The sequence below is a fragment of the Saccostrea cucullata genome, unplaced genomic scaffold (assembly GCF_032062105.1).
Source record: "Saccostrea cucullata isolate Sc308-1 unplaced genomic scaffold, CSIRO_AGI_Scuc_v1 ctg236, whole genome shotgun sequence".
NCBI classification, from domain to species: Eukaryota; Metazoa; Mollusca; class Bivalvia; order Ostreida; family Ostreidae; genus Saccostrea; species Saccostrea cuccullata.
Genome location: NW_026932733.1, coordinates 80656 through 107500, shown reverse-complemented (window position 1 = coordinate 107500; position 26845 = coordinate 80656). Strand labels below are relative to the sequence as shown.

The 26845-nt window shown below is 36.5% G+C and overlaps 1 protein-coding gene across 1 annotated transcript in view; it reads right to left on the bottom strand.

Annotated features, from left to right (window-relative positions):
• The window catches only part of LOC134235960 (lysosomal-trafficking regulator-like), a 49139-nt gene that overhangs the window by 700 nt on the left and 21594 nt on the right, over positions 1-26845 (bottom strand). Inside the window, exons 7-53 of the mRNA XM_062718137.1 lie at positions 25348-25509; positions 24698-25018; positions 24512-24578; positions 24285-24391; positions 23716-24190; positions 23425-23566; positions 23153-23303; positions 22644-22824; positions 22364-22557; positions 21745-22002; positions 21244-21444; positions 20840-21121; positions 20436-20634; positions 19914-20030; positions 19098-19691; positions 18746-18888; positions 18405-18574; positions 17996-18122; positions 17345-17445; positions 16985-17074; positions 16775-16860; positions 16513-16653; positions 15472-15846; positions 15176-15321; positions 14863-14931; positions 14622-14756; positions 13164-13331; positions 12629-12705; positions 12286-12474; positions 12050-12195; positions 11824-11929; positions 11681-11742; positions 11514-11572; positions 11177-11329; positions 10704-10948; positions 10499-10565; positions 10187-10343; positions 9831-9971; positions 9590-9741; positions 8856-9080; positions 7996-8188; positions 7730-7869; positions 7536-7634; positions 7307-7449; positions 6876-7130; positions 2869-2943; positions 1-247 (exon numbers count right to left, since the gene is read on the bottom strand). The exon at positions 1-247 is cut by the window's left edge and continues 700 nt beyond it. Of these exons, the coding sequence (XP_062574121.1) occupies positions 127-247; positions 2869-2943; positions 6876-7130; positions 7307-7449; positions 7536-7634; positions 7730-7869; positions 7996-8188; positions 8856-9080; positions 9590-9741; positions 9831-9971; positions 10187-10343; positions 10499-10565; positions 10704-10948; positions 11177-11329; positions 11514-11572; positions 11681-11742; positions 11824-11929; positions 12050-12195; positions 12286-12474; positions 12629-12705; positions 13164-13331; positions 14622-14756; positions 14863-14931; positions 15176-15321; positions 15472-15846; positions 16513-16653; positions 16775-16860; positions 16985-17074; positions 17345-17445; positions 17996-18122; positions 18405-18574; positions 18746-18888; positions 19098-19691; positions 19914-20030; positions 20436-20634; positions 20840-21121; positions 21244-21444; positions 21745-22002; positions 22364-22557; positions 22644-22824; positions 23153-23303; positions 23425-23566; positions 23716-24190; positions 24285-24391; positions 24512-24578; positions 24698-25018; positions 25348-25509 (8007 nt within the window). The 3' untranslated portion in view covers positions 1-126. The remainder of the gene's footprint in view (positions 248-2868; positions 2944-6875; positions 7131-7306; positions 7450-7535; positions 7635-7729; positions 7870-7995; positions 8189-8855; positions 9081-9589; positions 9742-9830; positions 9972-10186; positions 10344-10498; positions 10566-10703; positions 10949-11176; positions 11330-11513; positions 11573-11680; positions 11743-11823; positions 11930-12049; positions 12196-12285; positions 12475-12628; positions 12706-13163; positions 13332-14621; positions 14757-14862; positions 14932-15175; positions 15322-15471; positions 15847-16512; positions 16654-16774; positions 16861-16984; positions 17075-17344; positions 17446-17995; positions 18123-18404; positions 18575-18745; positions 18889-19097; positions 19692-19913; positions 20031-20435; positions 20635-20839; positions 21122-21243; positions 21445-21744; positions 22003-22363; positions 22558-22643; positions 22825-23152; positions 23304-23424; positions 23567-23715; positions 24191-24284; positions 24392-24511; positions 24579-24697; positions 25019-25347; positions 25510-26845) is intronic.

Sequence of the window (26845 nt, the reverse complement as noted above, 5' to 3'; positions counted from 1 at the left end):
GTATTTCAGTACAGGTAATTTTACTGAAAATTCTGAGATGTGTTGCATTAACAAGAAATACCCTCTAGCTGGAGAGATGGCACGACTGTTCATGACTTTAGATATGAAGAAGGTTTTCTTGTCTGTTTATAAATGAAGGAGCAGGTTGTTTGGTCTGATCCGACCAAAGGGAGGCGACTCCCATACTGTAATTGTTCCATCAGAAGAAGTCATGTAGAGGCGAGAAGAGTCGTTAGTGAAGGTCAAACTGAAAAAGATTGAAATAGGAAATTATAACATGGACTTAATTAAAAACTTTATTTACTAGTATTGTAACATCATTTCTCATACACAAATTAAAATGTGTATCATTTCTATGATCTTCCTAGAATTATACAAAATACTGTATTTTTTTCAATCTGCATGAAATTACACATAAACTAGTGTATTTAACAATGTGAACTGCCCCCTTTTCCCATCAATTTTATTTGAGAATAGAATTTTCTGATACATGTAATTTGGTATGGAATTTTTATAGACCATTTGTGAAAACTAAGCTACATGCCAGCTGCTATGGTATAACTGTAAGTAGGTATTTCATGGCTATTTTTTCAGTCTGAAACTGTATTAAACTATGCAAACATAAATATTTTGTCATTATCTACAAACTTATTTAATATATCCTGTGACTGAATTAGTATATCAATAGCCTATTACTCCAAAACTAAAAATCTACAGGATATACATATAAAATAGGTACAACTTCCTGTAACCAAGTGTATTTCCTCATTATTCCTTCCTCAAAGCTATGTTTCCCAAAATTAAAAGGCTTTGAAGCTGAATATAGAACAGTTAAAATTGATTTTAGAACAGGAAAGTATGCAGCATGCATGGATTTCAGAATGATGATTTATTTGTGTGAAATAGTTTGGCTAATGATTATATAATGGCAGCTTTAAGTGATACACAGGCTCAGGCAGCCCTGAAGACTTGTCATGACCACGGTGACCTGCTGGACATGTTTTGTGTGGACTGTGAAGAAGAAATTTGTTTGATATGTGGACAACAGGAACACAGTTCTCATGACTGGAGCAGAACAGTGAAGGTACTGGACCGTATCAAACTGGAGCTGAAGGAACAGTGCAGTGTGGTCAGACAAGACAGGGTTCCCGGGCTGCAGGCCGAAATCCAGAGAATCAAAGAGCTGAGGCAGGAAAATGAAAACCTTGTAGAAGAAAAAACAGAGAAAATTCTAACACACACTGAAACTGTCACAGAAACTTTACAGAGAATTTGTTCTGAGTTAGTTAAGTATTGTAAATCAATCAAAGTGGAGAATGAAGAAAAATTAGATGCCAAAGAAAAGGAAATAGAAGTGTACCTATCACAGTTTGAATCCAGTATGAAAGACATAGAAGAAGAGAGTAAAACCATAGATTTGTCCAAACTACTACAGCTAAAGAAAAATGTGGAATCTGTACCCGACCCTTTACAACTCTCTGAACAAGACTTAACTTTGCAACAGATTGAATTCAAGGAGGGTAAAAAGGATGAGAATATATTGCAGTCTATTTTAGGTGAAATATTCCTGAAGTATGACAAAGTCAGAGTCACAAAAATATTTGAAGCCAAGAAAGGAAGCAGAATGATAAAGTACATATCTCCGATATCAGACACACAAGCTTGGTACAGGGAATTCAGGTCCCCAGAAAACGTACTGCTCAACATTGACAACGGAAACGCAGAGAATGGGTGTATGTTTGGGGAGACCCAATCTGATCATATACCAGATGATTTTATCACTTTAAGCAATGGAGTCCACATATACACGTGGCATGCAGGGCATTCCGTGATGAAAATCTCTCCCCCAAAAGCCAACATCAGTGAAATGTCCACCAACAAAGTCATCAAGCTGGCAGACTTATCCCCCTTGTTCCCTGTTGGGATTTGTGCCACAGCAGAGGAACGATTCCTTGTCACTGCTATAGATGCCACAGCCTTCAGTGAGGAACTCTTCACCAAGAGGCAACCAAAGAAAAGTGTTGTCTTGCTTCTATCAAGTAGTGGAAAGACCAAAAAGGTTTACCAGTATGAGGAAAATGGAAAGACAACTTTATTTCTATACCCTTACAGGGTATCAGTAAATACAAACGGGGATATCTGTGTGATTGATCGAACAGCAATTGACAATGGACAGCTGTGTGTACTTTCCTCATCGGGCAAACTCAGATATCGCTATAAGGGAAATGGTCCAAACCAATCGGAGTTTGATCCGAGAGGAATCTGCTGTGATTCTGCCGGCAACATTTTGTTAAGTGATTGTGGCAATATGTGTGTGCACCTGCTGAAAGAGAATGGTGATTTTCTGACGTATCTAATCAGAAGTGAGGAGGGACTATGGTCAACGTCCATGTTTCTAAACACATTATGGATTGGAGGCAAAAATGGCTTCATTTATGTCTACAGATATGAAATTAGTGACTTGTAACTCTCTAGCAAATGTTAAGTGTACCATAATAAAAGATATCATGTGTAATCATCCATTTTTAATTTCTTTAGTAGCTCAAGTTGTATCATAATTTTTCCCAACATTTACCATGACGGCTCATTGAGTAAACCATCTTCCTGTGTCAGTATGTCTAATACTGTGAAATCACTAAGTTCATGGGGGTTTAATTTTCGTGGTTTTCAAGGTATGAAGACACCCACAAATTTATGTTCACCATGAAATGCAATTTTTCACATATATTACTACTGAACAATTCTTCAACCATGATCCAAAATATTTCCTCAAACCACGAAAATTTTACCTCTCGAAAATATGTAATTTTAAAGTACATGACTTGTGACTTAGACACAAGATAAAAGAGCACCTGCTTGGAATCTTACCTGATCACAGGTTTGTGCATGAGATTCTCGGTCTGCAGATCTCTAAGCACTGTCAAGTCCATACTGCTCCAGAGTCTGACAAAATAATCAGATCAAAATGCTAGTACTTAAAGCTTGTCAAAGTAGTAATAAAGATTGCATAAATTAATGCTCATTAAAACCAGAAGTCTCTGTCGAGACTGAAGCTCTACTGGTTTGTACTTAAAGCAAAGGAAGAGAAAAGTTCTTAAGCAGTTGGAAATTGAAACTTTACCAGAACAATAAAAAAAAGAATAATGATCCTTGATTAAGTTTCTTTATGTTCTTAGTATAGTCTACTTGCATGCCACATTATATTATTTTCAGACTTAAACTGTATTTGGAGTAGCATTTTGAGAGTATTTAACAGAAATTTCTATTTTTAGTAACCAAAGCAATATATAATGTTCATAAAAGTCAAAAACTGATACATGTATATAGAATTTTGTATCTTAGTGTAGTCTACTTGTGTGCCAAGTTATATTGAAATCAGACCAAAACTGTAAGAGGAGTAGCATTTTGAAAGAATTTCACAGAAATTTCTATTTTTAGTAACCACAGCAACACCGTTCATCGAAATCAAAAACTGATACACAGAATTATGTATCTTAGTGTAGTCTACTTGTGTGCCAAGTTATATTGAAATCAGACCAAAACTGTAGGAGGAGTAGCATTTTGAAAGAATTTCACAGAAAATTCTATTTTTAGTAACCAGGGCAACACTGTTCATTGAAATCAAAAACTGATATACAGAATTATGTATCTTAGTGTTGTCTACTTGTGTGCCAAGTTATATTGAAATCAGACCAATACTGTAGGAGGAGTAGCATTTTGAAAGAATTTCATAGAAATTTCTATTTTTAGTGACAATAGCAACACCGCTTATCAAAATCAAAAACCGATATACAGAATTATGTATCTTAGTGTAGTCTACTTGTGTGCCAAGTTATATTGAAATCAGACCAAAACTGAAGAAGTAGCATTTTAAAAGAATTTCACAGAAATTTCTATTTTTAGTAACCACGGTATCACCGTTCATCAAAATCAAAAACCGATACACAGAATTATGTATCTTAGTGTAGTCTACTTGTGTGCCAAGTTATATTGAAATCAGACCAAAACTGTAGGAGGAGTAGCATTTTGAAAGAATTTCACATAAAATTCTATTTTTAGTAACCACGGTAACACCGTTCATTGAAATCAAAAACCGATACACAGAGAATTATGTATCTTAGTGTAGTCTACTTGTGTGCCAAGTTATATTGAAATCAGACCAAAACTGTAAGAGGAGTAGCATTTTGAAAGAATTTCACAGAAAATTCTATTTTTAGTAACCAGGGCAACACTGTTCATTGAAATCAAAATTGATACACAGAATTATGTATCTTAGTGTAGTCTACTTGTGTGCCAAGTTATATTGAAATCAGACCAAAACTGTAGGAGGAGTAGCATTTTGAAAGAATTTCATAGAAATTTCTATTTTTAGTAACAATAGCAACACCGCTTATCAAAATCAAAAACCGATATACAGAATTATGTATCTTAGTGTAGTCTACTTGTGTGCCAAGTTATATTGAAATCAGATCAAAACTGTAGGAGAAGTAGCATTTTAAAAGAATTTCACAGAAATTTCTATTTTTAGTAACCATGGTAACACCGTTCATCGAAATCAAAAACCGATATACAGAATTATGTATCTTAGTGTAGTCTACTTGTGTGCCAAGTTATATTGAAATCAGACCAAAACTGTAGGAGGAGTAGCATTTTGAAAGAATTTAACATAAAATTCTATTTTTAGTAACCACGGTAACATGGTTCATCGAAATCAAAAACCGATATACGGAATTATGTATCTTAGTGTAGTCTACTTGTGTGCCAAGTTATATTGAAATCAGACCAAAACTGTAGGAGGAGTAGCAATTTGAAAGAATTTCACAGAAATTTCTATTTTTAGTAACCAAGGCAACACCGTTCATCAAAATAAAAAACCGATATACAGAATTATGTATCTTAGTGTAGTCTACTTGTGTGCCAAGTTATATTGAAATCAGACCAAAACTGTAAGAGGAGTAGCATTTTGAAAGAATTTCACAGAAATTTCTATTTTTAGTAACCACAGCAACACCGTTCATCGAAATCAAAAACTGATACACAGAATTATGTATCTTAGTGTAGTCTACTTGTGTGCCAAGTTATATTGAAATCAGACCAAAACTGTAGGAGGAGTAGCATTTTGAAAGAATTTCACAGAAAATTCTATTTTTAGTAACCAGGGCAACACTGTTCATTGAAATCAAAAACTGATATACAGAATTATGTATCTTAGTGTTGTCTACTTGTGTGCCAAGTTATATTGAAATCAGACCAAAACTGTAGGAGGAGTAGCATTTTGAAAGAATTTCATAGAAATTTCTATTTTTAGTGACAATAGCAACACCGCTTATCAAAATCAAAAACCGATATACAGAATTATGTATCTTAGTGTAGTCTACTTGTGTGCCAAGTTATATTGAAATCAGACCAAAACTGAAGAAGTAGCATTTTAAAAGAATTTCACAGAAATTTCTATTTTTAGTAACCACGGTATCACCGTTCATCAAAATCAAAAACCGATACACAGAATTATGTATCTTAGTGTAGTCTACTTGTGTGCCAAGTTATATTGAAATCAGACCAAAACTGTAGGAGGAGTAGCATTTTGAAAGAATTTCACATAAAATTCTATTTTTAGTAACCACGGTAACACCGTTCATTGAAATCAAAAACCGATACACAGAGAATTATGTATCTTAGTGTAGTCTACTTGTGTGCCAAGTTATATTGAAATCAGACCAAAACTGTAAGAGGAGTAGCATTTTGAAAGAATTTCACAGAAAATTCTATTTTTAGTAACCAGGGCAACACTGTTCATTGAAATCAAAATTGATACACAGAATTATGTATCTTAGTGTAGTCTACTTGTGTGCCAAGTTATATTGAAATCAGACCAAAACTGTAGGAGGAGTAGCATTTTGAAAGAATTTCATAGAAATTTCTATTTTTAGTAACAATAGCAACACCGCTTATCAAAATCAAAAACCGATATACAGAATTATGTATCTTAGTGTAGTCTACTTGTGTGCCAAGTTATATTGAAATCAGATCAAAACTGTAGGAGAAGTAGCATTTTAAAAGAATTTCACAGAAATTTCTATTTTTAGTAACCATGGTAACACCGTTCATCGAAATCAAAAACCGATATACAGAATTATGTATCTTAGTGTAGTCTACTTGTGTGCCAAGTTATATTGAAATCAGACCAAAACTGTAGGAGGAGTAGCATTTTGAAAGAATTTAACATAAAATTCTATTTTTAGTAACCACGGTAACATGGTTCATCGAAATCAAAAACCGATATACGGAATTATGTATCTTAGTGTAGTCTACTTGTGTGCCAAGTTATATTGAAATCAGACCAAAACTGTAGGAGGAGTAGCAATTTGAAAGAATTTCACAGAAATTTCTATTTTTAGTAACCAAGGCAACACCGTTCATCAAAATAAAAAACCGATATACAGAATTATGTATCTTAGTGTAGTCTACTTGTGTGCCAAGTTATATTGAAATCAGACCAAAACTGTAGGAGGAGTAGCATTTTGAAAAATTGTTTACAGACAGACAGACAGACGGACGGACAGCTAGACAGCTAGACAGACAGACGGACGGACGACGGACACATTACTATCGCATAAGCTCTTCTGGTCTCTGACCAGTAGAGCTAAAAACTCAATATTACAAGTATGTACTTAGAATCAATACAATGCCATCAAAAACGTATCAATTCTTTCAATGGGTAAATTGCTGTATATCTAAATAATAACAGTTATTTTGGATTTTGAAAGAAAGTATTCAAATAAATTATATACTGATACACAAAATTTATTTTCTACATTTACCACACTTGTCATTAGAGCCAAGTTATCTAATGACAGTAAATCTGGCCTGTTTACCTGATGATTCCGTTATCCATACCGCCGGCCAGGATGTTGACAGACTGACCCTCGGGGGCCGTGGAGAAGGACAGACAGTTTATAGAACTCTCCAGGGTCACACTCCTGGCTATGGGTGTGGCATTAATGGAGTGGAGCATTAACTGACTGCCCGGTCCCTTCTGACTGACCGAGGCAATATCTCCCAGGGTACTGCTGATAGCCACGACTTTAACAGGTGACAAATGACTGGTAATGGACCTCACATAACACAACCTGTAAAAATAACAACAGATCCTAAATCACTGAATGTAGATGTAAATATTTAATAAAGAATATTTTCCCATAGGATGGTAAAATGTCATATAACATATACACAAGGCTTTTATTCATCAAAATTTTGTTTCAAATCAGTAGTTATGAATGACACTGAAGAATGAATCCCCCCTGACCTGTTGAGGTCCCAGATGATACAGGTGGCGTCCTCACTGCCACTGACCACCACACTATACGGCTTACACACCACCAGAGAGTTTATACTCCCCGTGTGACCGTGGAGCACCTGGCGGCTGCCTTTGATTTGTAGACAACTTTCCTGTAAACATAAAATGACATGAACTTAGTTCCCCTTCAACAGTTTGTTTCTGTTTTCCTGTATGGTAGGAGTGATAGTAAGTTTACCTTTGCCTGATTGAACACAGTGTTGTAGATAGTTATGGTTCCACTAGTTCCCCCCACAAACAGCAGACGGCAGTCCGGTACAGAGGCACAGCACGTTACCTGTATCAGATCAACTCATTAAACCTCAGTAGAAAAGGGGGAAATATCGTAAAATATATGTTTATTTGAAAGAAAATTACTGATTGAAAATATACCTGTTCAAACGGTGAGTGGGATAGAAGATTAATGGGTGGATTCTCTTTTTTCACCTGACGAATTCTCAGTATGCCATCATCTTCTTTCCAGTCTAGAATGGCAGCCCAAATAACATCCGTGGAATTATAGATAGTAGACACTGCAAAAAATTATGATCACAGTTTAATGCAGAATCTAATTCACAAATCATTTTTTTTTACAGCTAAATATGTATACATATACATTGTATAAAATTTTACAAAGCATTTGGACTCTGGTTTGATACCTTTTTGTTTGCTGAGCATGGTGAGACAGTGGCATTTCTCCCCGACCCCAAATACCTCACCGGTAGGGAAAGCAGTCAGGCTGGCCACTACAGCGTTGTATCGACCCTGCCAGATAATTTCTGGGGGAGCTAAATTTCTAGATCCCACATACACACCCCACTTCATACCATTCACACTGCTCAAGGGGCTAGGCTAAAAATAGAAACAATGTCATTTTTAGAGTGATACCTCAAGTCATAAAACAAAAAAGTGCTTCAGAAACAATTATAGTGCAAAAAGCAGGTAGAGTGAGAATAAGCATTGCTGTTATGCATAATAAACAGGGGAGTTGTTTTATGCTTAATAACAAGATTTTGATCTCTGAAGTTGACTTTTTATATTCTAGACTTATAATGATTCTACAAGAAGCTTTGTTGTTTTTGTTCAGCTAGGTGACTTACTATGTGATAATGCCAGAGGTTGTCCCTGGTTGAAATTGACCATAATGCCAGAAGCCAACCCTGGTTGAAATTGACTATAAATGCCAGTGCCCGACCCTGGTTGAAATTGACCATAAAGCCAGAGGCCAACCCTGGTTGAAACTGACCATAAAGCCAGAGGCCGTCCCTGGTTGAAATTGACCATAATGCCAGTGCCCAGCCTGGTTAAAATTGACCATAGTGCCAGAGGCTGTCCCTGGTTGAAATTGACCATAAAGCCAGAGGCAGACCCTTGTTAAAATTGACTATAATGCCAGAGGTTGACCCAGGTTACTGGTTAAAATTGACCGCCAGAGGCCGACCCTAGTTTAAATTGACCATAATGCCAGTGCCCGGCCTGGTTAAAATTGACCACATCTAGGAACAGGAGAGGGACTCACTACATAAGGAAGCTGAGGCATCTGTTTAACTGGTACCTCTGCTGTGATGGACGCTGTGGAGAACAGCTGCGAGATGATGTTAGGGGTGTCCTGATGGGAATTTCTCTGAGGGTGAGACCACTTAAACAGCTGTTTGGGGGTCTGACCGTAGGTTTTAACCATTGTCTTCAGAGCATGGCGCCGTAGTGGATCAGTCACACTATCTATGTCCATTCCAAAGTAGGTCTGAAATTAAACAGATAGAGTATAGTAACAGAAGCTTCTGTGTTTCCTCTGAAGAAAGTGCCCTTTAATAACATGATACAAAAATGTTCAATAAATTGTGGATATTTTTCAAGTTTTATTCCACAGCATCTTTACTTTGGACTTGTACATTAAAATTGATTGACAATGACTGTATCTGAGTTTAGACAACACTTACAGAAGGATGGAACACATTGATGGCCTTCACCGCTTCCTCTCCCTGCTGTTTATATCCAAACACCAGATCTATCCAGTTATGGAGGTTTTTTGTGACGTAATCTGACTCCAATGCTTGCCGGAGAATCATCACAGTTACAGACGGACAGACGGACGCCGGACAAAATGTGATCATTATTACACCATTCGGCAAGGTGAGCTAACATACATCAAATTTTATCCCCATTCTTAAGCATCATTACTGCTTTGTAAACATGTACCAATACATTAACACTGCTTGACATTGACTGTACCTGAGTAAAGACAACACTTACAGAAGGATGGAACACATTGATGGCCTTCACTGCTTCTTCTCCCTGCTGTTTATATCCAAACACCAGATCTATCCAGTTATGGAGGTTTTTAGTGACGTAATCTGACTCTAAGGCTTGAATCATCAAATTCTGTCTCTTACCAAAGTCAAAACCTACCAGTAATATCAAATTACTTCTTAAAACATGTGTTGGAGTAACACAGATTTATCAATAATGTTTTGCAATGAAAAGGACCCTTTACCTTCATTATTTTTCAGAAATTCTGGAAGGAAGAAGAATTCTGGGATTAATTCCTTGACGTCTGTAGCTGATTCAAAACTGGCAAGTCGCCAAGCTGTCTGTACACTGTGAAACGTTCTGTCTGGCAGATCAAAGTTCTTATCTACAAAAATAGAAATAAGTAAATATAAATGAAATCTTATTGACGACACTGTTTATGTGCTCTACTTGCACCTGATTAAATTAGATATTATTTAATATCTAAGGCAAGCCTTGATCTTGTCACACATACTTATTCATAAAGAAAATATTTTAACATAACTTCTGTTACATATACCACAGTGACTGTAATTGTTAAAACATTTTTACTTGAATTACCTTGGTAACTGAGGAACATTTTGGTGAATGGTGGAAGTCTAACAAGAAAATGGAGGACGGTGCCGCTATTAGAGTAATGGCTGCCATAATGATAAGGTTCTACCCTCAGTAAGGAGTTATCCGCGCCCTCTCCACGGTCCCTCTCCTGCTTCAGAATCTACTCACAAAAAAGACAGAGGGATAAAAACCAAATCAACGGAGGTATAATACATGTACCACATTCAGATAATATCCTCATATCATTAGTCTAATTCACAATTCTCTAATTCAGAAACAATTCAGTAAATCTAATGAAGGCTAATTGTTACTTACATTGTAGTTGTCTATGTACTTTTGCTTCTTTTCTTCAAATTGAACAGACATTGGTTTACTAAGGTTCCTGTACAATAAAAAAATGTGTAAATTTGCTATCCAATTTCACACATTGATTCGTCAATTCTGTCAACATACAAGTTTGTAGGTTATGTTTCTGTAAATACAATTTACAAAATGAAAACAAAATTAAAAAAATACATACCTAAAGCTCTTCTCATCACATAAGTTCAATCTTTCACTAAAATAATCCTTGAGAACAAAAGGGAAGATGGGGTACTGCATCAGGTCATTAAATGACCGGCCAGCAATTTTGTTGAGATGTGTAAGATAGTCAAAGTTTGTCATCCTGCCCTCGATCCAGGACTGCTGGACTCTAGGTAGTTCCTCCAGTACTACATAGTTAGGGAGCTCTAGTGTGTGAAGGTGCTGGTATAAGCCATCCCTCTCCTAAGTCAAGTAAAATGTTAAGCCATACACTGGATAATAATTTCACACAGGACACCAGTTAGTCTTAAAATGCTGGCTTGACTGCTTCAAATTTAGTGCCAATCAGAATTCATTTTACAACAGTTGCATTAGGACATATAAGCTTAAAAAATGTATCTTTAATAAAGAACTTATCTTTAAAATCAATAATCTCAAGTTTTTTTTCTTTCTCCAACAAGATTTGCCTACCTTGTTATTCTGACAGGCCAACAAACATGTCTTCCCATTGGTCAAGAAGATTTCAATGCCTACATCTCTGAGTTGGAACCAGCGTCTGTGAATTTCCCTGATGTCTTCATAAGGCCAGGTCATTGATAGTTGGTCTTTGTTACCTAATAATACCTAGCGCAAAACACAAAAAGTTTAGCCATACATCATTTACTTCAATTCGGAATGTAATCCATTTATACACAATTAAAATATTTCAGAATTCAAAGCTTGAACACCACTATGATATGGAGAAATTTTCAGTCTACAAATACATGTATTGGTACATGAATATCATTATATGCAGTATCTTTCTTACTTGGGTGTAGTTGGCATCTGAAATTGCTTCATCTGCGACAAAGAAAATACTGTTCTCTCCTAAAGAGAAAAATAGAATAAGTAAACTTCTCTTAGTAAAATATGATCAAAATGAATGTAACAGAAAGGAACATGTTTATTTAGGTGGCAGGTTATTTGCTGACTTACCGACCAACAGTTCTCCCTTGCTCTCATTGAACGGCGACACAGCTGTACACTTACATGTATGTCTGTAACAATAAGTATTCAATTAGTCAACCTCACTTTTACAGGATGTCCGAAATCAATCATTAAATAGATCAACCACTCACTGTATTTTCTCATTCCTGTAAAGCTGATAAATCAGAGCTGCTGAGTCGGAAGTCTGGTGGTCATCCTCAAACAAATAGATCAGGGGGGGATCTACCATTTCACTCTCTACAACAGCAATAAAGTTACAGTGTACTTATGATGCTTAGAAGCAATCAACAGCTCTTCCAACCTATACTCTCTATCTATTTTCATTCTACAAATAAAATATTTAGTTACTGGACATACCTATTTTATACTGATTATCTGGAGTGATGAACTTCTTCTCTATTCCTAGATGGCACCTCTTTAGCCTCTTTCTGACCCTGCTTGGACCCTCAGTGGGATCCAGCTGCCATGACCTTGGATACGACTTAGCATCATGCCATACAGCTCTGAAACAGAAAAAACAATAAATGTTCATGTATAAATCTTTATCAACTGTGTGTACAATTTACAAATATTTCACTAGACAATCTCGTTACCTTTCATGTGTCAGATTTTGGACTATCTGCTGCCAGGATTTTTTAATCTGAATTTTCTCTGTCATAGTTCTCTTGATGTGTTCTACAAACTTGTTCCTCTCCTGACCTTGTAGTTTGGTTACTCTTTGGGTCATCTCCATGGCGAGAGTTGATAAACTGGAATACACTTTATCCTGGCGATGTACTGCCCTAGTTTTGAAAGAAAACTTTATTTCTTTTTTAAAAGATTTTAATTGTGCTTCTTGCCAAAAAACTATGCAAATTGAAAATTAACATACAATTAAGTTTTGTAAGCATTACAATAAAGTTTAACTTAAGAACATAGTAGTACATTTGAACTCACTTATCAATATTCACTTCACTCTTCTTCTTCCATAGCTGTCTGCCTTTTTGAAGTCTCACTTCAATTATCAGTTTTTCCTTAAAAATAATTTCATTCAATAAAATATACTATACAGATTGCCTTAACACAAATTATCCATAAAATACCATGCACTGTGTTCAGTTGCATCCCAAGTCAGCGCTGCATGACTTTTTTTATTAGTCTATATGCCTTATAATATATATATTCACGTTAAAGATAGGGACAACCTAATTATTTCACAGTTTCTTATTTTGTACTCAAACAGTGTGGTTGTGCACCTGTTTCAGTATCCTTTTGACTTGGTCAAGATCTCTGATTATGAATTTTTTTTTCGTATATTAGAAAACTTGGATGTAACACTACGTTAGCTTATTGTTAGAAGTAGAGAAAAATTGCTGCATGATAGTTGATACTCAGGGAAGTTCTGATACCACCTAAGAAACAAGATACCTTTGACATAAATTCATTTAAAACTATATTTTCCTCAGATCACATCAAAAATCTTTATATCTACCTCTGTCAGAAAAGACTTGCACTCCTCCCCCTTTCCTGGGGAGACCACAGGTATGTCACAGTTCTTTAGAATCTGCATGATTCTTGATCCATCTGACCGGTGCTGGCTGTTTAAACTGTCCCCCCAGTTCTCAAGCAGGTCCCACATGTAATAACCCAATTCATGAGCCTGAAAAAAAATATAACATAAGACTTCAGGCATTAGGACACATGAAATTACAGAAAATAAAAGATTAATGGCTTATTTTTCTTTAAGGACAGACGAGACGTTCCTTAATAATAGATAAAATTTTCCAAGATTTTGTCATTGAAGTATTGCTACTTAAACATGTTTACTTACAAAAAATATTTAGGTACCTTACCAGGCATTTCTGCAAGATACCAGGGGTAGATTTCTTATATAATCCTTTTGGGAAGAAAAATAATTTTCCTGTTTCAAATGTTTAAGTGTTTGGATTTTTAAAAGACGTTTACAAACTGCTTTAGAAATCAGAATGTAATTAAAAATTTGAATATTTTTCATACATTACGAAGATATACAAAACAGATTTTGAGGAACGTCTCGTGTGACCTTAAAACAATGATAAAATTAGGAATCTGTTTCCCTTTTCTCTTTATAAACAGTGAAATTTTTTTTTTTACAGGAAACAGATACAGTGGACCTTCAGATATCCGGACGCCAGGTATTGATGATGTGGTTTGGACGATTTTTCATCGGAACGAAATTTTCAAATTTTATTTTGTCTTGATTAACTGGTGATTCAGATATCCGGATGCTTCACATATCCGAACAAATTGACTGGGAACCAAAGCGTCCGGATAAATGAGGGTCCACTGTACATGTACATGTATAGTGAACATGTGATTCCATATTTCAGTGAGTGAAACCAACTGATAAAATATTGAAATTTATTGGTTATTAATCCATATTATTCTCTTTTAGAGTAAAGCTCTCAATCCCTGTGATCTAATATCCAGTCTGTATTAATGATGTGGTTTGTAGACTTACGTATTCTGTGGAGGTATTGATGATGTGGTTTGTAGACTTACGTATTCTGTGGAGGTATTGATGATGTGGTTTGTAGACTTACGTATTCTGTGGAGGTATTGATGATGTGGTTTGAAGACTTACGTATTCTGTGGAGGTATTGATGATGTGGTTTGTACACTTACATATTCTGTGGAGATATTGATGATGTGGTTTGAAGACTTACGTATTCTGTGGAGGTATTGATGATGTGGTTTGTACACTTACGTATTCTGTGGAGGTATTGATGATGTGGTTTGTACACTTACATATTCTGTGGAGGTGTTGATGATGTGGTTTGAAGACTTACGTATTCTGTGGAGGTGTTGATGATGTGGTTTGAAGACTTACGTATTCTGTGGAGGTATTGATGATGTGGTTTGTACACTTACGTATTCTGTGGAGGTATTGATGATGTGGTTGGAGACTTACGTATTCTGTGGAGGTATTGATGAGGATCTTGAGGATTTCTAGGCCCTTTATCTCATTGACAATGTAGGACAGTATGTAGGTCCTGTCCTCCAGTATTTGTCTGGTAGATAACATATAGACCAGAAGTCGGGCCAGCTGTCAGAAGAATAGGTCATATAACTGACAACTTAAAACACTGTATTCTACTACTCCAGTCTAACAATAAATTATAGAATGATGTAAATGTAATGTTAAGACAAACCTGAATCCTTGTCGTGTCTCGTAAACCCCACATGACTTGGTTCTTCTGTGTTCTCAACAACATTCTGTCCTGTGACAATGAAACATACAATTTTATCATACGGGGTGGAAAAAAAGTTGAGGCAATAAATAAAATTTCAAGTAGAGGTTCCAAAGTCAAAGCCTTTCTCAAATTTTACTATTCTTTTGAAAATGATCTTTGAGATAGATATGACCTTTAATCAAAAATGTTTATTAGCCTCTGGGTTAAGGCCAACAGTCTAATGGACAGATTAAAAAAAAAACAACTTGTATCTCCTGCCTATAAGGAATACCTGGTTATAGAGGGTATGCTCAAATCCTCTGTACAGAAAATCAAATAATCGTCGCATGTAGATTGTTTCCACGGAGACAGGCTCAGACCCTTCAAACAGTGAGCTCAGGGACCTCCTCTCAGCTGGTTTGGATACTTCTTCCTTATCTGCAAAACAAAGTTGTACTCACTTAAAAGGGCTATTTTGAATTACCAAGTAAAAGTATTAAATGTTAGGACTAATAATTACATATAACAAGAGTACTTGACATAGATGTGGACTTTAACATGTAGACAAACCTGACAGGGAGGGAATACCTGTATGGACAATCATGTCTACAGCAGAGGTCAGGAGCTTTTTAAACCTCTCGTTCACTTCCGACTGGGACAGCGGTAGGACCATTAGACGACTTTTCCTGGAGCTGAACTTGTTAAACATATTGGCAATAGAGAATGAGGATTTGGCCGGTTTAGGCTGGGCTGACTCTGATGGTAGACTGCTGACTAAGGACTGGTGACGAGACACACGCCCAGACGATGCAGAACTGTCGGAATCTCCCTGATAGTTGGATCGGCTGTCGACATCTACAGATGATGTAAACGATGAAGGGAGAGCTGACAGTTTGGGGAAGGATTCAGTGAGGTTTTCAGGACGGTTTGTGAAGGTAGGAAAAATGGGTCCAAATGCATATCCTATGGAGAAAAAAGGTGATTTTACAGTGCTGAATAGTGCAGGTATCATGTGAAATGTACAATCATCATGGGAAGTGTGTTTAAAAATCAAGAACTTGGAAAAATATTTTATAATTGTTTTGACAAAATAACATCCCCCTAAACAAATGTACAACATGCATTTTTACTTTAAAAGTGTTGAATCAAAATAGGTACAATTGGTACAAAGAGGGGAATCTTACTAGTTAGAATAATCTAACTGTAACTGTGTCTCGGTACAAGCCCTCACCACAGTTAGAATACCTCACATATACTCGCAATGTAGCAAATAATTGCAGAATTGCTCCGAAACGACTTTGAAGAATACAAAAGGATTTGCACTGAAAATAACTTCCAAATTAATTATAACAAACCTTTTTGGGGTTGCGTAAGTATTTAAACCTAAAATATAATCCAACTAAAGATGAAAATTCAACTAATTTTCTCAATGTTTTTTCTCACTTCAAATTTACACGCCATGTTTACGTTCGGAACTCTCTCGATTGTTCATAGCAAATGCACTGAGTACGACTTATCGCCCATGTTTATTTTGCTACATTGTGAATACACGGAACGAATTCTATTGTTAAACCGGGTCCATAGGACATTTATCATTTTAACGATAGAACATTCTATCTAGAATCTTACCAGTTGCTTCAGTGAGACTTTCCGGTACTGACACCTGACGGTAGACTTTATCTTGGCCCGCGTTCTCCACCACACTGAGCTGAAACAGGATCACACTATACTGCAGACTCTTCAGCTTCTGTACCACCTGGCTGCTCTCCCCTGTATAACACAAACAACAAAGGTATTTGTATGAAAGCACCTGCTAAATCAGAAACAATTTGGTATATATTATATATATATATATTGGTTTGAAATATTGGTTTGAAATGTTTAATCCTACCAAACTCAGTCTTTTCTTTGGTCTCCAGTTGCCGCAGTAAATATCGAAGATCATCAAACTGCTGGAGATGATGGCCTCCGCTAGCACTAGACACACAAAAAAATAATGCTTAATGTTTCATCCAAAAAAAAAGGTATTACCATACATTTGTTTATCTATGACTGATTCTGATTAAAACACTGTGGGTTGTAATGTACGTATTTTTTTTACCTGAATTCCCTACAGGCGATGACACAGATCAGATTCTGTAGATCTTCTACACAGATCTGGTGCTCATCTCTTCCGACTATATCAGTACTCCTGAAAGGTAATCCAGGGTGATAACACCATCACATCCAGTAGACAATAAAGTATGATAGATAAATAGTTACTATTAAGGAGCAAATACATTTAAATCTGATTAACTCGAACTTGATGGAGTTGGAAATGTAAAAGATTCAAAACATTGATGTTAAAATAAAGAAAAACTGTTTGGACTTTCAAATCACTTCAGTAGATTTATGGTAATTGAAATATAGATGTTTAAGTCACTTATGTTCAGATGTATCTCAGTTCTTAATATTGTCGTACCTTGAGGAGAGTCGGTGGATCCTGGCCAGCATGTTAGTGAGCACCTCAGTCAGACCCGCCTCCAACATCAGTGAACCAAGTACAGAACTGCTCTCAAACATCTGAAACAACATTCTGTCACATGAATTTTCATTTTAAGAAACAATGGCTGCTATGTGTGGTTGAGAAAGAATTGATTTTCAAGAAACCTAGTTCAAATTGATTGTCAGTATAAGTTTTAGTTGTGATGAAGGCATTAATCTTACTTTTTTTAGTTGTGATGAGGCTATTACGTTTTTCTTTTTAGTTGTGATGAGGCTATTACTGTAGAAGTACTTTTTTTCTGTGTGGTATTAATTTACGCTATGTACGCAGTCACAAATTTTCCGCGAAAATTTGTCTAAGCGGACTTAATGTAAATGTAAGGCATATAGTGGCAATCTAGAAAATCCGTGTAATTTTTTACCTGCTTATTAAACAGAAATTGAGATTCCGCGGAATTATGACCTCATGGAAAAAAGTACGTCTACAGTATTTTAACTTTTTAGTCATGAAGAGGGCCATTATTTTTACCTTTTTTCAGTCGTAATTAGGGCAGTATTTTTACCTTTTTAGTTGTGATGAGGGCCATTATTTTTACTTTTTAGTCATGATGAGGGCCATTGCTTTTACCTTTTTAGTTGTGATGAGGGCATTATGACAGAGAGCTACATCCCACAGAGTATTTTCCAGTAGAGACAGAAGAAGAACAACAGCTGACTGCTGGACAGGAGTCATCTCAAGAGTATTAATCTCCAAACTGTAATTCAAAGATTCATATTATCATTCCTGGATGCTTAATGTTATTTCAATATCTCTGCTTAAAGAAACCAAAAGAAATTAAATAAAAATTATCTGAATCTTAAGTTTATATTTCTTATATGAACTCATATAAAACAGAATGGTATCAAATGTAAGCATGCTAAGAAATAACATGAAAATACATGTAGTTGTATAAGTAGTAAATATTCTTCAGCTAAAGAAATCGAGAGGCTTTTGACTCTTAATAAACTACTAGCAGTATTTCAATGTAACAACATACTCCGAGTCAAAAGTAAATCTCAGGCCGAGTATGAGTGAGATGGACTCCTCCAACTGCTCAGTGTGAGATGGGTACTGGTAAAACTGGGCCCCCAGGAGGTGGAAACTCTCCTTCTTCAGGAAGTCCGACACCTGCTCTGGGGGAGCTCGGAATAAATAGCTACTCAGCAACTAAAAAAGTAATACATTAACATGTCTTACTTCCCTGAAAAATCACTAAATTTACAATAAAAGCTTTTCTTTTATGGCATTGCACTGGTCTAGATTTAACTAAATAAACCCATTTACATTTAACTTGCTTGTATCAGTCTTACCTTAATCACACATCTGTATTGTTCTTACCTTAATCACACATGTCCTGACTTCAGGAGAGTTACTGTGAGCCATAATGATCAGTATATCTGTATTAATGACATTCTGCAGAACTTTGGTTACCATGGTATCAGGCATGTTGATCACTACATTGGACAAGGTGTTCAACAATCCTACAACAAGATAATTCATCCACTAAGTATTCATAAGAAGTCGGGGGCAAAGTAAATGCTTTAGATGTCAGATTTATATGAATACCCATTTTTCAGGAAACTGGTCAATTTTGGAGAAAAATTCTCTAATGGTACAGGATTTCATATCTCAAAAACCATGATTAATTACAATGGCACTTCAATTGAAAAAAAAAAAAATAAATATTCACCTATGCAGACAGCAATAAGCCCCCGTTCAAAGTCATTCTCTTCTGCTTTTTCATCAAAATGGACATCTGGCTTCTGTACAATCAGTCCTTCGTCGTCGTGGTGGATTTCCTCTGAAGTGTATGATGACACAGACTTTGTAAAGGTATTCTCAAACTGAATGTAGGTTTCACTGTCAAGGTCAGTGGGGGTCGGCAGGTGGCTGCTGTGGTAGGTGGAGCCACTGCTCCCCTCCAGATCTGACACGGTCTCCATCTGTTCACTGTCAATCACCACGGCATCAGAAGCTGACTGGTTCCCATCCTTCATCTGGTTTTCAGTCCTTCCTGTGCTCAGTGAGAGACCTTGCTTGTTTAGTTTTCCAAAGTCTTGTTTATTATTCTCTGCTGTTGGCTTTGCCTCCTCTGGAGAAATGGGGGGATCTAAACTTTCTGAAGGTGTAACATCCTCCTGATGAGTTTTGAATTCTTCAGGGGTGATTATTTCCATCCAGCTGCCTTGTTTGTGGTGTAACACTTTGACTGGAGGATATGCTTCTTCTTCTTTGAACACTGTATCATCTTCCTTAAACAGTTTCTTCTTCGCAGAATCCGCCTCTAAAATGACATTAAATTTTTTAAAGTAAATGTACATGTACATGTACAAGTATTTGAGTAAAATATTTGTAACCTCAGGGAAATTTTATGAGGTACAAATACCACCCACTTTCAATTTTTTTTCTGGTTAACTCAAGAACATGGAAAATGTTATACCCATGTCAAACTTTTCAAAGTACTTTATGACAAAAACATTTGAAATTCCATAAAAATAGAGATTACGTGTAATTTTTTTGTCCGGTTCCTGAGAGGTCTTGGTGTGGGGGGTACTTGTTGAAGGTGTTCTCACAGTGTGGACTTTACTCATGCTGGATCTCATTGTCTGGTCTTTATCTGAATCTAAAGAAGCACCATCAATTAGGATTTAATTTACATATCCATGAATATTTAAATTAATATACTGTAGATTCCTTATTTTTCGCAAGTACTTATTATCGCGAATGGGCTCTTCATATTAAATTAATAAACAAAAAATTCAGCATCATAAAAATAAAGGCGAGTAATTATATTTCGCGTGTAGTGCTTCTTGCAAAACTAAACATTATATTTAGGAACCTAAACTCACTCCAATTAAATTAGTGAACAATTTAAGTATGGAACCGTTACAAACAAATATTCAAACAAAGTTTTTCTTCATAAAAAAAACACTACAGTTAAAAAACAGAATTTAATGCTTTTAATCAGTTATTTTTCTTTTCTATTCCACATCCTTCAATTAAATTCACAAGCATTTTGGACACTCACCCCACCACAGTTTAAAGTAGAAGCCCGACTGAGAACAACTGATGTATGTGTTAGCCGCTGGGTGGACAAACAACAGGAAATCACACACAGACACAATGATGTGCATATCTGGTGGGCTTCCCATCATGCTTGTTATAATACTGACCACAGATTGACCAATGGACACAGGATAAGCTGGACAGCCATCTTGAATTCTTTCCTGAATTACAATAATGAACATTGATGATCCAAACAAAGAAGAGCAAACAATCTTATGACTTGCATAAACAATATACATTTTTAACAAATTAGTTTCATACATGTATTTTTAAAGAAGCATGTACATGTTCTAACCCCTCCCTAGAATTCGTACTACAGTACAACATTAATTTTCATGAACAAAACTCAATTACACATGAAGTCACCTGATAAATGTTAAATATCTTGTCCACAACACACACAGAGTGGAACTGCTTGATGTTGAAGGCCTGGTGAGAGTGGTCCTCCCTTATCAGCGAGGCAAGCCCCCTAAACAGCAGATCCAGGACCCCCTCCTCAGCTCCCTCCCAGATCCTCCAGTTGAGGATCAGCTCCTCAATCACTGTCGCCCTGGTAACCACTGCCTCGTTCTTCCTTCTCATTACAAGGTTACCAGTGTCAGTGTCAAACCTAAAGATGGACTCCGTGGTGGACGCATCAAAAAGCACCTGCAAAAGAATCAAGCATCATAATCGAAAGCCAAATTATGTCACTTTTTACTGTTTTCTTACTGACAGACAAGTATGAAAAAATGTGATTTATTTTGCCATATTTAAAACTGGCAAAAGACCTTGAGTGTGGTGTATCCCAGAATTCCCCTGGAAGTGGTCAGGACTTTAGACAGAAGTTTGTTTCCATTGGCTGTAGTATAGTCGTTGTCTAAGTCTGGTGAGAAGTTGACCACAGAGAAAAGAAGCTGTAAGGCTTTAGACTGAATCCTCTCCTCTGATCTGTCATTCTCATGGTTGTCATACCGGTTGTCTTCCACAGTCTGCAAAACAAAAACCAGAAAGAAGTACAAGTTTAGTGTAACCAAATCAGCTTATCCTAGACAAGTTTACTATGGATGCACAATGTATATTATCTTCAGTGAATCTGTAATTCATGAATTGAGATTCCCTTTATTTGTTTAAAATTCTCTAGTTTTAAGAAAATGATGTAAAATATGTCCAGTTAACCATGTCTGTACAAAGTAGAGGTTGTCAGAGAAATTACTAACTTTAAACAAATTGACATTCTGCTATAATAATACTTAGACACAGTTCCCTACTTAACACAGTGGATGTAGTACCTTTGCCACTAGATACATAATGGCCTCCATGCCTCCCACTTCCTTCACAGCCTTCTCCAGTCCATAACAAAGCTTGGTGACCACCTTCCCATGAGTCATCACACCGGTCAGCAATGGCTGCTGACACAACAAGAGAGACTGAGGCTGGGGAATCCCTAGGTTACCTGCCATCAGGGCCGGGATTTCTGACCTCAGGGCGGACTCGTACAGAAGGACCTGGCCAGGAGTGCCCCCGCTGTAGTGCAACATAATCCTCATCTACAATCCAGGTTAAATGGTTAAAATCTTTTTTTAGTACAGTTTTGATCAATGCATATACATTTGAACTTTGGTATTTCAAACAATATCTTGAACAGAATGGAAATGTTGAAATGAGTTGTAAATCCTAAACACCTTTTCTTAATGTATTTTAACCCCAATATCCCTCAAGTTATTTCTCAGTTCCAATGTGTCCTAGATCATGGGGTTTGACTGTAATTTATGATATGCTTTCTCATATTTTAATTTCCAAACAAGGATCTGACAACTAAATAATGCATCATAAGATAAACTATTTCCTCACACAGCATATACATGTAAGTTTTCGGTACTATGAATTTGATGTTTGAGTCACACTCACCCTGAGTTGATCCCTGTCTACTTGTCTGAGTCCCACCAGGGTATCGTGTGAGATGTTGGAGTGTTGGATCAGCTGTTTGGAGATAAAGGTGGAGTAGGAGATGGGCTGTTCTGGGCCGTCACATTTACTGACATTCCTACAGCTAGGACCCAGGGCATACAAATACAAACATTCCTCCTCACTGATATCTACACCTAAAACACAAGAATATCAAATCTATACCAGCCAAACTTATTGCATTCTGTGTTTGCCTGAGAAATTAATAAAAATGTCTGCTTACCTCTGAACACTGATAGAGAGCCCATCTGCCAAGGTAAGAAGTTGGTCATTTCTCTCAGTTCATCATAAACATGACCCACACAGAGTCTGCCTTTACCCTCCAGTGTCTCGACCTTGACCGAGGGGTTGGGCTGATCTAGTCTGATTTCCTGTCTCTGCCACCCATCAATGGTTAAGGTCAGCTGTCAATTACCATGGAAACAATAAAAATAACACAAGCTTAGCATTTTAATATGATACATACAGCATATGAAATATATGTGAGATGTAATTTTAGCGATTTTAGAAAGCTCTCTAAAGAAACTATTACAATTAAAGCACAATTAATTTTTAGCGATATTTAATTTTAGCGAACTTGGCACCCTTGCTAATAATGCCAAAATTAAATCCTCTAAAATCTGGTATGTATTTAGTGAGATTTCCAGGTATATGTGTTTGACCCACACTTAGTTTCTACAGCTGTGAATATTCAGTCAAAAGAGATTTGATATTTGAAGTGAAGAAAATTACCCTGCCAACAAGGTTTGGATCCACATTGTCTGTGTTTTCCAGAGCCTCTATGTAGCTGAACATGATGTGGTGCCATTTTCCTGGGTGTACCGAGTCCCGAGATGTAGCCTCATCTAATACCAACCCATCTTTATTTGTCTCTGAAGTTAGTCTGAAAAGCAAATGTACTGGACATTTAGTGAATTTCCTTTAACCATGAAGATGATGCTGAAATGTCTAAGCTGACATCAAATTTCAATTCTGCTGACAAGCCACTTCTAACTGACACACACCTGAAGAGCAGTTTCCCTGTTTTACAACAGATCCAGACCTCCAGCAGTTTCTCTTGTGTACCAACCGACATCACATGGATACACTCAGACATAACCAGCGGTTTCACAGACTTCCCATTGATAACACCTTTCTGTGTCAGATCTAAATGTTGAAAAAATTGTTTAGTCAACTCTAAAAGTATTTGCACACAAAGACTGTTTTTTATTTCCTCTGCATTATTTGTACTTCTTTGCACATTCAATGAAAACTTGCACAAAACACTCTCTACAATGTTATCAACAAAATCATACCTTCACTACTAGAAGCATAAACATGGTTCCCTGTTGATAAAACTGTTGTGGGCTTCAAGGTCATGCCCTCCTCTTCACAGATCTTCAGCCAAAGGGCAAAGGTCAAACCTGACTGATAAGGAGGCCATGTGACTCCAATGCCCACTGGGATCTCTACTGCCATCACATTCCACACTTCCTGTTCAAAAGCTTTCTGGGAATTTTCTGGTTCCTGTTGTATCTTCAGATCGTTGGTAGGCATCATGGTGACCATGGTGGACAAGGACCGGAGAAGAGGAATCACTGCGCTGCCTTTTTCTGTGGATTTTATTTTTGGAGTGGGGAGTTCAGTGGACTGCTTTATGCTGCCTGAGGAAACAGAGGAGGAAGAGGAGGAACTTTTTCTGGGACAGGACTTGACAGGGAACTTAATGCTGTAGTGAGGCTGGACACTGGACTGCTCCACAATAGTCAACAAACAAGACAACAGAAAGTCCTACCAAAAATCAGAATCATTATTAATTTTTAATACATCTATTGAAACAAAGTATAATGATATCAACAAGCTTGAGATATAAAGATATACCTACTCTTGAAATATGTGAGTGCTGAAAGAGTTGGAGGATTTTCTGAAGTTCTAGGGATGTGATCCTGTGTTGTGCCAGGCACTGAATGAGGGAGAGTAGGTAGGTTCTCACTGAAATAAACCAAACAATTATAGACAGCAAGCAAATCCAGCACTCCAGACACAGAACTTCTTTAAGAAACTGTAGTAGTGTAGAATTCAATCATGCATGCAATACAATCATGCTCTTACCCATTCCTTTGTCATCTTCTGCAGTAAGTTGTGCCCAGAAGCCTGTAAGTAACTTGTAGAGCAGCCCCTACAATCGAGTGTAAATGGCAATAGCTGTTTATGGCAGTGTCATATAAATACAAATTATTAGACCACAATACAGTACAGTATGATTATTATTGAGCTTTTATTAAAATCCTTACACACCTCTTCACAGATGACCATGACGGCTGCTGAGTTGCCCTTCAGGGTCTGTAGGAGCTTTAACAGGACTTGAGGTAGGATGTCTCTTCCTGCCTGGTGCTTCTGACAGTTTATCAGCAGCTCCACCATCAGTCTGAAGAGGGCGGGGAAGTACTCCCTCCTAGAGGCGGAGTCCATGCCCCACTTCTTCACATCGTCATGCGACGTCTCCGTGTCGCCATCGTAACCTTTCTCGACCACCCACACAGAATCTCCATCATCGTCACTGCTCACGTGTAACAACTGTCGAATTTCATCATCATCAATGTCATCATCCTTTATAAACTGTAAAATAGCGGTAAAATTTGATAAAGCAAAACATGTAAATACTAACTGCAAGAAGACAGAAATTAAATAATTTTTTTAAAAAACTGTTTACAATCTAGTACAGTAATACATGGTTATAGCAAACATGGTAATAATGAATATTGATGCTTGTCTAGTGAGAAGTAATTTTCATTCCAAATGGGTTGTGAAGCTATAAATGAATTATGTTCATAACATTAAGCAAAATTGCCAGTCCTTGGCACATTGTTATATTGAGTGTGTTTTACTGTATTCATTAAAAAGTAGTACTTATTTTATCTTCATAAGACTGTATATCTTTTACTTACATCTTGAGGAATGCTACTCTTTTGGTTGGAGTCAAATACTGTGACTTTTTTAGGCATAGCAGAGAGTAACATGATGTCAAATAATGTTTTGAGGCGGGAGGCTGGCAGAACAGCGCAATCCTTGACCGCTTCCCTTATCCTCCCCCACATTCTGATTTCATCCTGTAACATATTAAAAAAAAAGAATGGATGAGGGATCACAAGCCATAACCATTAAAATAGGTAACTAATGCAGGCCTTAATCAGAAATGTGTTACTAAAACAATGTCATTAGAAATATTGAAAACAATTTAATGATGAACAAGAGATGTTTGTGAAACACTTATGCCCCCCCTCCTTGGACATTAACTTTTTCTAACTCCAAGGGGTATAACTTTTTCAAAAATGGCTCGATTGTACCCAAAACAGACCTTGACCTAGATCTTCTAATGAAATGATGTGCAACCTTTGTAAAGAAAATGAATGGAAACTTGTTGGACTGACAAACAGATCGACCAAAAGACAGCAGCAAAGTAAAAAATATGCCCTCCCTTTTCCGAAGGGTGGGATATATTTAAAAAAAAACATCCAAAATATATACAAATATAAATACATAACAAAAGAAAAAAAATTAATTAATTATCCAATAGTTTATGTCCAATCACATACTCAGTGAAGCATACAAGCAAGTTAAAAAATCTTTCACTACTGTATGCTTCAATCATCTAAGTACCTATTGTAACATTTCTTACAGCAATCAATTTCAGGTCCCACAATCAGTCCTGACCATACAATTATAAAACCACCTTTAAACTCGGTGAAGTACTACATGTCTTCTCTCCATGTAAATATGTAAACTACAAGTTTTAATTACATATGTGCATGTCTGTAGATAAATATACCTACAGGTGCACATTTATTTTTATCAACTTTTTTCCCCCTTGTATCTGTTACACTGTACCAGTTAGTGAATCTCAGGGATAGATGCAATCAGCATATCAATATGCAAAATAAACACTGTTCCTTAATTGGTTTATTTATCTTTATTTAAGATAACCTTTTAGTTTGACTGATACATTAACTAAAGTGCATCAACTGGAAGACATGCATATACTGTATGTAACAGCAAGTTATGCAATACACATATGCACCCACCACAGTTTTTGGTTTATTCATTTGCTATCATTAAGTGTTTAAATTTTTCCCTGCAGTAAGTGCATTGTAGATATTTGGATCCTCTTGCCGTAAGATTAATTTTTTTAACTTAAGTTAAAAAAATACTGTATACTGGGTTATTTTCGCCCCATTTTATTTTCGCCCTTTCACACTTGCGGACAATTTTGCCCCGTTTTAAATTCGCCCTATCAAAGTTTTGTTTAAGTACTTATACTGTATTATATGAATTCGCCCCGTTTTAAATTCGCCCAAATGAGGCTAGGGTGAAAGGGGCAAAAATAAAACGGGGGTGAAAATTTCCCTGTATACAGTATGTACTTTTGATTAATGCTGACAAAAAAAA